General features: G+C 33.6%; 3 protein-coding genes and 1 non-coding gene across 6 annotated transcripts; 2 read left to right on the forward strand and 2 right to left on the reverse strand.

The window, feature by feature from the left end:
• The first annotated feature begins 2,508 nt into the window (after positions 1 to 2,508).
• Positions 2,509 to 3,493, forward strand: LOC110641464 (heavy metal-associated isoprenylated plant protein 31). The gene is made up of 3 exons (XM_021793191.2): positions 2,509 to 2,687; positions 2,813 to 2,891; positions 2,983 to 3,493. The coding sequence occupies exons 1-3, from the start codon at positions 2,589 to 2,591 to the stop codon at positions 3,309 to 3,311; spliced, it is 507 nt and encodes a 168-aa protein (XP_021648883.2). The 5' UTR covers positions 2,509 to 2,588; the 3' UTR covers positions 3,312 to 3,493.
• A 551-nt stretch (positions 3,494 to 4,044) lies between these two features.
• LOC110640981 (heavy metal-associated isoprenylated plant protein 39) lies at positions 4,045 to 5,063 on the forward strand. Of its 2 annotated transcripts, none has more exons than XM_021792569.2 (3): positions 4,045 to 4,209; positions 4,376 to 4,454; positions 4,580 to 5,063. In XM_021792569.2, exons 1-3 carry the CDS (start codon positions 4,201 to 4,203, stop codon positions 4,795 to 4,797), a joined length of 306 nt encoding a protein of 101 aa, XP_021648261.1. In that variant the 5' UTR covers positions 4,045 to 4,200; the 3' UTR covers positions 4,798 to 5,063. The 2 variants fall into 2 exon arrangements, with proteins under 2 accessions (XP_021648261.1, XP_021648252.1); XM_021792560.2 differs by having other exon boundaries at positions 4,051 to 4,209; positions 4,373 to 4,454.
• Positions 5,064 to 6,375: 1,312 nt separating this feature from the next.
• Positions 6,376 to 12,799, reverse strand: LOC110640992 (pentatricopeptide repeat-containing protein At3g60050). Of its 2 annotated transcripts, XR_002492206.2 has the most exons (4): positions 12,698 to 12,799; positions 10,791 to 12,616; positions 9,596 to 9,762; positions 6,376 to 7,288 (listed from the first exon to the last, which is right to left on the reverse strand). XR_002492206.2 is itself a non-coding variant. In XM_021792583.2 (2 exons), the coding sequence occupies exon 2, from the start codon at positions 12,358 to 12,360 to the stop codon at positions 10,915 to 10,917; it is 1,446 nt and encodes a 481-aa protein (XP_021648275.2). In that variant the 5' UTR covers positions 12,361 to 12,616; positions 12,698 to 12,799; the 3' UTR covers positions 10,438 to 10,914. The 2 variants fall into 2 exon arrangements, 1 of the variants encoding a protein (XP_021648275.2); XM_021792583.2 differs by lacking the exons at positions 6,376 to 7,288; positions 9,596 to 9,762 and having other exon boundaries at positions 10,438 to 12,616.
• Positions 12,800 to 13,000: 201 nt separating this feature from the next.
• TRNAD-GUC (transfer RNA aspartic acid (anticodon GUC)) lies at positions 13,001 to 13,072 on the reverse strand. Its single transcript has one exon. It is a non-coding gene; the product is annotated as a tRNA-Asp (tRNA).
• Positions 13,073 to 13,154: the final 82 nt, after the last annotated feature.

Genomic DNA, 13,154 nt, shown 5'->3' on the forward strand with positions numbered 1-13,154 from the left:
CCTGCTCATTTGAATCTTCAATATGAATTGGACATCCAAATTTTTCATATGAATATAATGTATAGTGAACAGTGTCAAAGTAAGAAATTTTATTTAGGGGGCTCATTTTAAATAATTATATTAAAATAAATAAATAAATATATATATATATATTTCATTGTAAAAATAAAAATAATAAAGAATTGATTAATAATCTTTTCAAAGAATAATAAAAATACATATATTTCCTCTTGTGAAGATTAAAATCACAATCTTTCTAAAAATTGATAAAAAATTATGTTTTTTATATTGATAAATTTGTTATCAGCTCTAAATTTTTAAGTATTAAACATTTCTTTCAATTACCTCAATTTTGATATTAAAAAAAAAAATTATAGAAAATTTTGCATAAAACTAAATATTTATATCTCTAAATTTTTTACTAACTCATTAAATTTTATTATTAAAGAAAATTCACTAAACTCAATAAAATATTACAATGATTAAATAGGAGGAAGAGAAAAGATATACTAAAATTGATATTTCAATATTAATTTACAAAGAAATCTAAGTATTAAATTGAATTTCTAACTTTGTTGTTCTATAATATATTTGATAGAATAACAGCTTTAAAAATTTACGATATTAGAAATCCTTATTCATTTTTAGTGTAGATTTTTAAAAAAATTTATTTTTAGCTAAAACTCTAAACACATCGTTTATCTAAAGAGAAATTCACACTTACATACTTAGTTTTTAAGAATTGAAATAAATTGTTCTTATTCTTAAAAAAATATAAAATTTAATCTTTTTATTACATTTTAATCCCTCACTTATGTTAAATAACCTTTATTGTATATTTTTTAGATAAAATAACATTTTAGTCCCTTATCTTTGATTTTCTTAAAAATTAAAAATTAATTTTACATGAAAATTCAAGGACTAAAATGTTATTTAAAGCAAGATCATAAAGATTAATTATATAATATTTTAATTGTATAAGTAGATTATTATAAAATTAAAAATTGAGTACTATATTTCTTAAAAAAAAAAGATATAAATATTAATTTTATTAAAAGTAAAGGAATTTAAGATAATTTAATTTTTATTTTTATTTAAAGAATTATTATACCCATAATTTTTTTCAAAATCTTAGGGGGTCTAATGTCCCCCTTGGCTATCGTGAAGACAAATGAAGATTCAAATTTTGTCTTTACTTTAAAAAAAAAAAAAAAATCCTACTTTTGTTTGGACCAAAACATATTATTCCTACGAAAATTGCCCCATGGGCTTGAAAAAAAAATTGCCCCATGGGCTAGGGAGGAAGCCCAATAGGCCACATAAAATTTGAATGTTCACTCTCAACTTAAATAATTAAGTGCGTCAAACGATTCAAAATTTATTTGGCATTATTATTAAAAAAATATCTTTTTAAATATATTAATTAAAATTTACTAAATATTAATTTTAAATTAAAATTAATATATTTAAAATTTTTAATTAAAAAATTTCCATAAATTTTCAAATCACAATTTTTTTAAAGATACAAATCACATTTTCAAATAAGTAATAAATATTAATATTATTAACTAGGTGGCTGTGATTTCTGATCCAATATTAATTAGAATTATTATATTTTTTTAAAAAAGAATAATGTTAATGTTTCCCTCCTAAATCCAATAATTATCACTACGATGATTATGCTCCCAAAATAGGTTTCTAAATTATAGACTTTTATTTTGCTTTATTCATATTGAGGGGACAGAAGAGAATGATGTAGTTTCTCATATTCTTTCTGTCTATTCTCCTAAATTTCGCAGCTTTCTAACAAAATTCAGGTGATGATAAATTTTTTCAGTCAAGCGATGATGGTATTTCAAGTGGCCTCTGTTTATATTTAAAAATATACAAACTTATAAATCATCCTAAAATTTATTTAATATTGAAAATAAATCATAGTTGAGAATGGAAGCCTTCGTTAAGTACAGTTGTTAGATAGTTCTTGAAAAGTTTTGACCTTTGCAATCTGTTAATCTTTCTTTCTGCTGCTTTTCTGTCTTGGAGCTGAGAAATCTTTGACGAGTTTCACTACTCTACTACTTTTTTTATATATTTTTTTTGAAACAAAAGAAAAAAGAAAAACAGATTCATCAGTACTTTATTCTGATAGTTCTTTTGCAGAGCCAAAGCTGATTCAGTAAAGCTGTCTCAATTTTTCTGTTATCGTGAGCTTTGGGGGCATCAAAAGGAAGAAGAATTAAAAACCACAGCACTGTAACTGAGCACTGCTGTTTCTCTCTACCTTGGGGCAGCGTTTGGGTCTCCCCACAAGCTTAACGCTTAAATCTGTTTAATTATTTGCATTTTTAAGGTGGAGTGGGAACTGGGAAGAGATTTAAGAAAGAAGAAATTAATGGAAGTGTGGTTGGGCAATTTGAGACCAAAGAGGTCCTACATAATTAAACTGGAGAAATGTTTAGTGGGTGCATGGGATGGGCTTCATCATTCCAGAGCAATGAGAGCGTGACATTAAGTACTTACACTCACGATTTCCTAATCCACGCGTGAATTCTTGCTTTTGAAATTCAAAACCCAAGACTGCAGCCTTAATGCCTAACGCTTTCACCTTCATATATATTCCTCTTCACTATCGTCTCCAGTCCACCACTGCGCATGCTTTCTCTATACTGTGTGAACCAGCTATGTCTGTGAGTCTTCTCTCTCTTTCTCTCTCTCTCTCTCACACACACACACACACAGACACACGCATAATGGAAATGTATGCATGTCGAAGGCGATACTTACGAATGGTAGGTATTATTTGCATATGCAGATGATAGAAGTGAGAGTTCCAAACCTTGACTGCGAGGGTTGCGCTGCAAAGTTGAAGAGAGCTCTCCTTAAGCTCAAAGGTATACATACACATGGGCTTCATTCTTTGACTTATTTTTTAATGTTATATTAGTTTTGCAAATGAAAAGTGGGCTTGTTTTAATTTTGCAGGAGCAGAAGAAGTGGAAATAGAAATGGAAATACAAAAAATAACAGTGAGAGGGTATGGATTAGAGGAAAAGAAGGTGCTAAGAGCTATAAAGCGAGCAGGGAAAGCAGCGGAGCCATGGCCATTTCCAGGATACTCTCATTTTGCTTCTTTCTATAAATATCCAAATCATATTGTCAACCATTACTACGATAGTTACAAAAATGTAGCTTCTAATGGCGTTCACACTTTCTTTCATACTCCTGCCATTTACTCTGTTGCTGTGGCTTCCGATGAGGCTATTGCTTCCCTTTTCAGTGATGACAATCCCCATGCTTGCATTGTTATGTGATTTTAGCTTTGAGGATCAGGGAATATTATTGTACCTTATGGTATTTAATCATAAACTGTATTATCTATTGGGTTTTGATTTTCTGTTTGAATACGTTTAAGTATAAATCTTTTTTGTTAAATTAATGATTCAATATTTTATTTGTAAATTGAAATGCAAAAATATAAATTTGAATTTATATTTGTTTTTTTTTTCTTTTTTCCCTTCTTAGAATATTTACCCCAAATAATGCATTGGTTTTAGCTGAAGCCAGATATTATACGCACATTTATTGAAGAAAGTAAATTAAAAGAAGCGGTTGGTGTTGGCTGGTTGAGTGGGGATGTTCAAAATCTCCCTTATCTTCAATAATGTCAACTTTTTCATCGATTGAGAGAATCTTGAAAACCATAAAAGAAATAGAAAACCAATTAATGTCAATTTATCCCTGCGCCCAACTAGTACAAGTACACAACAGTGATGAAATCTTTACTTCATGCTCGCTCAAAAAATCTAGCTATTATTTTTCTCCACTTGTTCACCTTTTTCTACATAATATAAAAACTTTTCATATTCAAATCATAATCTTTGTCAATTATGCAAAAGATTGTAATATTAGTAAATAAAAGTTAACTCATAAATCTTCATAATCCAACTCATAAATCTTCATAATCCTTTTTAAAAAGTGGCTCAAACTTGTCGATAATGCCAATGTTGGCCTCGTGAAAAAGTGCCTTATGGCCACAGACTTTACGAAAGCTTACGCCTCCACCTGTAGCGTACAAATTAATTTCTCGAACGTTTCACGCCACCCTTTTAAAAGAGAGTTAAAGAATGAAACGCCATACAACTCCCAAAAATTCATTTCATTTTTGACTTTCTTCTAAGCTTATATCATCTGCCTCTTCCAATGGCTCAGGTACCTTCTTCTTTTCTTCCCTATGAATATAATCACCTATAATTCTGTATACTTTCTTTCTGTAAGTTGTTTAATGCAATTCTTTTGTAAGCAATTTATATGAAAGAAAAAGATAGGTTCTTTTTCTACTCTGCTGTCTAACATCTCTGGTGAGATTTTGTAGCAGAAGGCGGTGCTAAAGATCTTGACCATGACCGATGATAAGACTAAGCAGAAGGCCATAGAAGCTGCTGCTGATATTTATGGTATTTTTGGTTTTCTTTTCCTTTCTACTTTCTGCAACTAAGACTTTGTCCATTCTTCACTTTTCTATGGAAGAAAGTTAGAGATCATCTTGTATCAGATTCATATTAGAAGATTGAAAAAACAGGGGTTGATTCGATTGCCGCTGATCTGAAGGAGCAAAAGCTAACAGTGATAGGGCTGATGGATCCAGTTGCAGTGGTGAAGAAGTTGAAGAAAGTAGGGAAAGTGGACATAATTTCGGTTGGGCCTGCCAAAGAAGAAAAGAAAGAAGAGAAAAAAGAAGAGAAGAAAGAGGAAAAGAAGGAAGAGAAGAAAGAAGAGAAGAAAGAGGAAAAGAAGTAAAACTCATTTTCATTTTGTAAGAAAACTTTCCCCATTAAAGAACCCTTTTCTTGATTTTCTCATGGTTTTCAAGAATCTGTGGTTACGAATACGTTTCAGCAAATAGTACAAGAGGGTTACAGTGAACCTGCTTTCCTGCATATTTTCACATGGTAGTGCCCTCATGGGCTTTTGTCCATTTTCACTTTTTTCTTTAAATAAATTCGAAAATGTAATTTGTTGTGTAAATGTGATCAGCAATGTAATAAGAAATGCAATTGGCCTTCCTTTGTCCTCTTTTTTTATTTTTTTTTTTGGGATTAATTTCGTGAGTTAGAGAGATTTAACGAGTTTCCCCTCCTATTTCTCCCTTCCAAACGAAGGCACACAAAATTCCGCATGCGCCAAGAGATTCCTTGCCAGAAAGGAAATTATATAAATTGCGTCACCTTGTGATCCCGAAGCTTCTCCAGTTGCAGTTGTTTAATCTTCACCAACTCAAAATTTCAAATAGGGTAGCCATTAGTGATGATGAATTGATGATTTTGATATTTTACTGCTACAAGCTTCACTAATCAATCACTGCTAGTCCGCTCTAATTCATTTCTGAAATTTCAGTCACCAACTACCTCGCATTCAATTCAATTGTATGCCAACTTGACTTCAACAGGCATCGGTTGATTGACCTAATCTAGAAGTTCCAAATTCCTACGGGTATTCATACTTTTGAAGAGGCAGGGGAAGATAGCATTGAAAGAATAAAAAATGAAGGTAAAATGTTCGTTATTGATAATTATCAATTGATTTGATTATAAATATATGAAAGAAGGAAAAAGTGAAGAGAGTAAATTAATAAATCAATAATATTAAAAAATGGAGTTGAATTAAAAATGGCATCTTCATTCTTGCTCCGCTGAGGAGAAAACCATTTTCAATATGAAAAGGGAGGAGAAAGGAACACGCATTTATGTCTTTGTTAGGCTTAAACATCATATTTATATGTAGTGGGCCAAGCATACCATTAAGCATGACAGTTAACAAGAAGACATGCGTTGGAATTTATCGAATGGTAATAGAATGCTTAGCTGGGGGTGACGATAATGGCTTGCTTATTGAGGACGCAACTGGCAACCGCCATTTTCAAACTCTTGGCCCAGTGAGCTTTAAGACAAGGATACTGATCTGGGATTTCCATATTCCTCCTAAGAAAATGACAATTTCATAAAATAGCAATGCCTGAGAATAATATATAAATTCCACATTGCTCATTTTGGACAAAATTATGAGCCACAATACAATGTACGTTCTCGTCTCTAACAAACGCCTGCTGTTCATGTGAGAAAAAAAAATGCAACCATTTCACCTGATCATTTTTGCTAATTTGTGTTAATACCATATTGGATGACCTGAAACAAGGAATAAAATCTTTTTATGTTGCATCTATTTGGAATTACCGTCCCATGAGCAGGATTTAGAGCAATAACAGAAACAGTTGATCTTGACAATGAGAAGACTGCATACCTAGAGCAATCATGGGCAACAAAGCCAAGCAAATTATTGCAGATGCTATAACTATCCACTTCGCAATCACTGCATGCATTTCGTGAAAGCTTAATGGCGATAAAATTGCAAAGAGATGTCACTTGATAAATTCTAGGGGGTTTACAATCATATGAAACCTGTTGGTTAGTCTATTAGTTTTACAAATGCAAAAGATATCAAGAATGATCCAGAAAATGAGTAATAGGAGACGGTGAAGTCAACCTCATACTACATGAATATTTAGCATCATACTTCAGCAGGTTTTGGCTGTAGTTAGTCAATGAAGTTTTACCAATCACTTGAGCATTATTCTCTATTTAGGGCTAGATCTCCAATATATAAATCTCCTGCCTCTCAACAGATCAGACGAGATGAAAATTAGTTTCAAGGTGGCCTTCTGGAAGTATTCATTCTGTTATAGGTTGTTGCATGATAAAAGAACAAGTTGAAGGACTAAGGGTTAAAGTGAAAGACAGATTGAAGCAGGGCTGCTCATTGCTATAGATGATGCTGACAAAACCTGAACAGTGACTGTGTCTGTTCTCAATACAAATCCAGCGTAGGGTGCCTTGGCATGCTTCTGCATATCTTTAGCTGAAGCAGAATTTCCAGATTATCTCCAGCTTTTGGTCATGATCACAGATAAATTTAGAATCCAATATCATGTTCACAGCGTTGGACTTTGTCAAGAATGATATCACAAGATAACGGCATAGAGAATCACAGCAGCAGAAAAGCATCATGGAGAACAAAAACAGTGGATCTGTAATCCCATCAGCATCCAGCTGTTTGAGGTTGCTGACTTCTAAGGGATGTTATTAAGGTCATGAGAGGAAAATCATAAACTAGACAAGCTTATGACATCAGCTTTGATGACCATCACCAAACTATCAGTTTATGTGTAAGCCTAAAGTCGTCTTCACTAGGCCATTCCTTTAAACATGGTTCAGACTTCAGATGAAAAGGAAACCTGCATCAAATATCAGAAAGAATCAAAAAAAGGTTACTGACCATATTATCTCCAGCCTCTTTCCTAGATGACCCTTTTTCTTCAACAACTAAAGAAGTTTATACTCAACTAATGTATTCCTTTCTCCCAAATCAATCTCAGATTACTAAAATAGATTGATCAGTTAATGAAAATAAATACAAGACAAGGTTACTGAAACATCTGAGAAACATATCAATTAACATAACTACCAAAACAAAGGCAGATGATGGCATAATAATTATTAAATATGGGTGTCTCCATATGACACAGGTACTAATGCAGTCAAGGAAAACTCAATTTAGGAATTATTATGATTTAATTTTTCATTGTAAAATTATGATCTTCAGTTCAGATTTTTTCTAGTACAATTTCTATTTAAATTTCTATTATTTAGGAATAATTAAAAAGTTCCGTTAGGTTTAGTATTTTCCTAGCTAGCATTGGTTCAGTTTTTCTTATTTTGGAAGAGCTTATTATCAATAATATTGACAATTGAGAATTATTAAAATTTGAGAGTTCTTTTCTTTTCCCCTTTGATTATTCTCTTAGGTTCTACATCAGGTACATAATAAAATAGGGGAGTTGAAATTTTTTTGGAGAATTGCCAACATCTTCCAATAATGGCAGCTTAAAGAAGATCAGGCAAAGTTCAGTTCCCAAATGCCTTGTCATTTGTACAAATTACATAGTTTCTTGCATTAACTGTGTCAGAGTCAGGAAAAATTCAAAATTTAAGAGTTTTTCCAGTGCCTTTCACCAAAAGTTCAAGTATAGAATTTAGAACCTTGGACTGCCATGAGTCAGTGGCTCAGTGCTCATTTCAAGAAAATCTTAAGATCTCCATTTATCAGGCATCTCAAATTCAGGTAAAACAATGAAAGGATTTCCATATCTCTAAATTTAGATTCACCGTGCCCCTGTTATCAGTGCCAAACACCATCATCACCACTTAGTCCATCCCCATTCCACCTTTTGGACAAATAGCAACTGCAGTACCAATGCTGAAACAGTGATTACAACAATTACATGGCACCTCTTTAGCCACCGCCAACATTATCACAATTTAAATTGCTGCACCATTACCATCAATGGAAAAACCACAACTTTCTCTATTTGTTACTTTCCCCCTATTCCTACCTTTCTCAGAGTTTCAGAGTGGAAAAAAGAGAGAGAGAGAGAGAGAGGGGGGGGGGGGGGTTGGGGGTGGTTGAGAGGGGATGGGAACCGCTCCTGAAATATAAATCGCAAAACATATAAATACCTACAAAATGAATATCATTATGCCCCTGTTTGGTTCAAATTTATATGGAATTCATTTGATTTGCAAATGAATTTCATAATGAATTTCATTTGTAAGTGAAATCTTTTTTTTTTGATATAATATAAATTAAAGATGAAATGAATTTATGTTTGGTATAAATGTAAAATTCAATTTAATGTATTTTTTTTTTTTCAAAAATGCCCTTTTATATCTAGCACCATTATCACTCTATCACAGCCACCACTCCACCCCCGAACCACCACCTCTACCCCCACCACTTCACCATATATTCAAGAACAATACAGATGCAGCTTTGTGTTGTGTGAGAAAAAACACAAACAGGGGGTCTGCATAAAATTGATTATACATTTTCTCAAGGACTTTGCATCAATTGAAGTATTAGACTTAAACACATCCAAAATTTCAACACTACCAACGCAAAACACACTTTAGGTGCTTAAAGCCCAGCTATCAGACTCACCGGACAACCTCAGGAGCAGAATCAAGGAAAGGCATACGAATAGAGATGTTGGAGGAGCTAACTAGAAATGATGGAGAAAAAGCAGACCAGCAAGGAAAAAAATGGAGATGAAGAATTGATTCTATTAAGTACCAGAGGGTATTTATTTCCAATATAATTTTTAACATTTTAAGGTCAGAATTCATTTACAAATTCTATCCAAATTGATAGAATTTGGATTAGTTGTAATAAATTCAATGGAATTTAAATTTTAAATTTATACATGAATTTTGATTTATACCAAACATAGTATAAATGGATTTATAAATGAATTCCACAATGTTTTGTGGAACTCATTTATACCAAACAAGCTCTAAGTCACCAATCAACCAAAAAATATAAGTTCCAAGTGGAAGTAGAATCAACTAAGGAAAACTTATTAAGGAAAAGCAAAAGTAATTAGTAGAATGCACAGAACTTTATAAATAACAGAGGCACAGAGATTTAGCTAACTTATCAGGCAGAAGTTTAGAAACAACTTATAAAACTCAAGTATGTGACTAACCAGCCAAGCAGCAATAAAAGGAGACTCGTGCTCTAGATTGACCAAAAAGCCCACTTTTGCTCCCGTTAAGGGGACAGATCAGATTGATGGTAAATACATCCTTGAGCATGCAGTTCTTAGCTTTTCCCCTGCACTTCTTGAATCATCCTAGTATGTAGCTCCACGCACTAAAAGGAAAAGAAAGTAAGAACAATCTAATGACCAGAATCCAATCACTCATTAAGAATTGGGCATGAAGTTGCTGAATGAAAAAGCAAATGCTTTCTACTTGCTATTGAAAACACAAGAAGCAAGGAGCTATAAAAAAGATAAGCAAAACTAGCAAACAACAACATTCGATAATTAATAGTAGCCTCCATCTTATAGCAGGTAGCATCTACTAGTCAGACCAACATCAAAACTATAAAAAGAATTACAAAAGAGCAACATATCTTATTTTTTTCTTATGGAGCTTCGTAAGCCAAATTCTTATTTTTATTATTTCATGACAAGATGCAAGGCCAAAAAGGCTTAGAATTGACCAATGGCCATTAATTACATAAGAAATTTAGCATCCCAACTTTTCATTTAGAACTTCTAAGATCAATATATAATGGTATTGCCAAGTAAAAAGGGCACACACACTTTCTATCCATATAAGAGACCAGAATCTAAAAGAACAGAAACTTTCTAAATGCTTCAAAAGTGCAGGTTACTATCAAGTTTTGGACGATTTTTATCACCAAATTCTTCTCCAAATATTTATCAATTCATGCCAGCTGCTTTCTAGATTCAAAAGCAATCATTCCACCCACTACCACATTTTTATCAGCTCTGAGAAAACTGATCAACGATACACATGATGACAGTAAAATTTCAAAATCCTGTTTCAATAACAAACAATTTTTATCCTCAGCTTTTGGAGGAAATTTATTGAAGATCATGATGTCATCATAATTAAAGATGTTACAGAAACATGTCACTACTTTAATACAGGTAGTATACAGGCATTTTGGACCCCCAAGCAAGAAGATTATGCAGATAGATGATCCGTGCAACTATATTTCACAAGTTGCTCCACAGGAATTCTCAAAAACTGACTTTACTCAAGAAAGGGCAAAAGGAAAGGTCTGCAATGAAAAGAAAATTTGGCTTTCTTTTCTGTCCCAGCTACACTCCATTAAAGAAGAATGACAAGAAGATGAGCATAACTTACCCTTTCAATTTCCAGGACATCTATTAAAGACAGGGAGATACGAGTCATCAACCTGAGCCAAATCGATAAGTATTATACTAGTGACGTTACAGAAAAAATTCTCCAAGGCAGATGGTCTATTACTTCAGCATCTCCTATATTCGCTGAACCTTGAGACTAGATGGGCATATTGCCCCTTCTCCACCATCTGTCTTATTACTTCACGGGCTTCAGAAAGCTTTCCAGCATTCTGCATATTGCTCACCAGGGTGCTGTACACAAGAAAATTAGGACTACATCCTCTGGATTCCATTTCATTGAGCATGGAACAGGCCTCCTTAAACCTCCCTGCCATACAAAACCCACGAATCATAGAATTATAGGTAAATACATTTGGCAACTGGCCCCTGGCTGTCATCTCATCAAACAATGCCTGAGCCTTTTCAAGCTCTCCTGCCATTATGTATCCTGTGATCATTACAGTGTAACAAACAACATCTGGCTTGCATCCATTTTTTATCATTTCTTCAAAGAAATACTTGCAGGCATCTAAATTCCCAGCTCGGCTTAGTCCATCTATCAAAGTAGTGAAGTGAAGGACATTGGGATCAAAGCCAACGTCCTTCATATGATTCAAAAGATTAAGTGCCGCAAGTGGCTTGTCCCCTTTACCAAGAACATGGAGAAGGATATTATAAGTATGAAAATCTGGAGAAAATCCACTCCTAGCCATTTCATCAAGCAATCTATTAAACTGATCCAACTTCCCCAATCTATACTTTGTACACATAAGAATATTATAAGTTAGAATATCTGGGGAATAACCCTCAACTAGCATGTGCTGATGTACCCACTCAATCAGCTTGTATTGATGAACTGCAAAAAGTGAATATAGGATTGCATTGTAACAATGTTTGAATGGCCTATAATTGAATTTCTTCGATTTAATGAACCTCTCCACGACTTTCCTAGCCAATCCTGCCTCACCACAAGTACAGATCAATATGTTAAATGTCCGTGCTGTAGTTGAGAAACCATTCTCAACCATTTCATCAAGCAGTCTCCACATTGCCTTAAACTCCTCACATTCTGCTAATATCTTCATTATCAAATGATAAGTATTCACAGTATGCCTGTACTTTTCCTGCTGACCGGACCACAAGAAAAAAGTATACCCTAATATAGCAGACCTTTCTTTATTCTCATAATTTATGTTCTTCAAAATCCCCACAAGGACCTCCCTGACAAGAAGCCCTGAGACCCTTATATGCAACTCACTTAGAGAAGCTTTTGCATTGAAGCCAAGGCCATCCCGTCGTAGAATATCAAGAACTCTTGCAGCGTCGCTCCTCACGTACTCAAAGAAACGCTGCCTTGGGGAGAAATGCTCTTCATTACAGCTTTCATATCCTGAAGAATCAAAATCTGAATATCTCCATGCTCTCTTCAAGGGTTCCTCAATGTACTCAAACCCATTACCACTTTTGTCACTATCAAAACTATAGTCACATAATTTTCTCGAAATGAATGAACTATACGATGAAAATTTATAAAGAACCATCCTTGCACCAAATACAGCTACAGTGTTCATTGTTGGAGTCTATTAGACCCATTATATATGTAACCTTGAAGTACTGAACAAATGCAATAAACCCACCACCAGATTGGCATTTCTAGATGCACAGAGCTCAAAAGACCTTACAAAATCGAATTGAGAGATACCCATTAAATCGAAAAAACCCAATTGCACAAAATTGCTTTATTCGAACTGGAATAGAAGAGGTACTAGGGAAATTTCACCAAGTAGAGCTGTAAGAATTTCTTAACACAAAATTGCTTTATTCGACCTGGAACAGAAGAGGTACTTGGTAAATTTTACTGAGTTGAGCAGAAAGAATTTCTAAGAAATTAGCAGACCTAAGAGTTACCTGGTACAAGACAGTTTGTTAGTATCCAGAGTTCTTAATCCGCCTCAAGGGATACACGAAGTTGAGTACTTCTGCTTCCGTAAGGGTTTTGATACTATTGTAACTTGTACGCAAGCCCAAGCATAAACCCAGACTAGAGGGATTAAAGAGGGCAATCCGGTATTTTCACAGAACAGAATACTCTTTGCTAAAGCTAATCATCTGACGCCACGTAAGTAAAAGAATTTTCTTTATAAAAGGGAGCAAAAACTTTATAGAATTTTTATTGAATTAAAATAAAATGGCGGGATTGAAAAAAGAAATCGCCGTTGCCGGGGATCGAACCCGGGTCGCCCGCGTGACAGGCGGGAATACTCACCACTATACTACAACGACTTCTATAGTAAACAATTTGTGTTTCTCTTTTCCTTCTAATTAGGACTAATGCAGTTTTTGGTGTGAATTAAAAAATCAAATC

The sequence above is a fragment of the Hevea brasiliensis genome, chromosome 17 (genome assembly GCF_030052815.1).
Source record: "Hevea brasiliensis isolate MT/VB/25A 57/8 chromosome 17, ASM3005281v1, whole genome shotgun sequence".
In the NCBI taxonomy this organism is placed as follows: domain Eukaryota; kingdom Viridiplantae; phylum Streptophyta; class Magnoliopsida; order Malpighiales; family Euphorbiaceae; genus Hevea; species Hevea brasiliensis.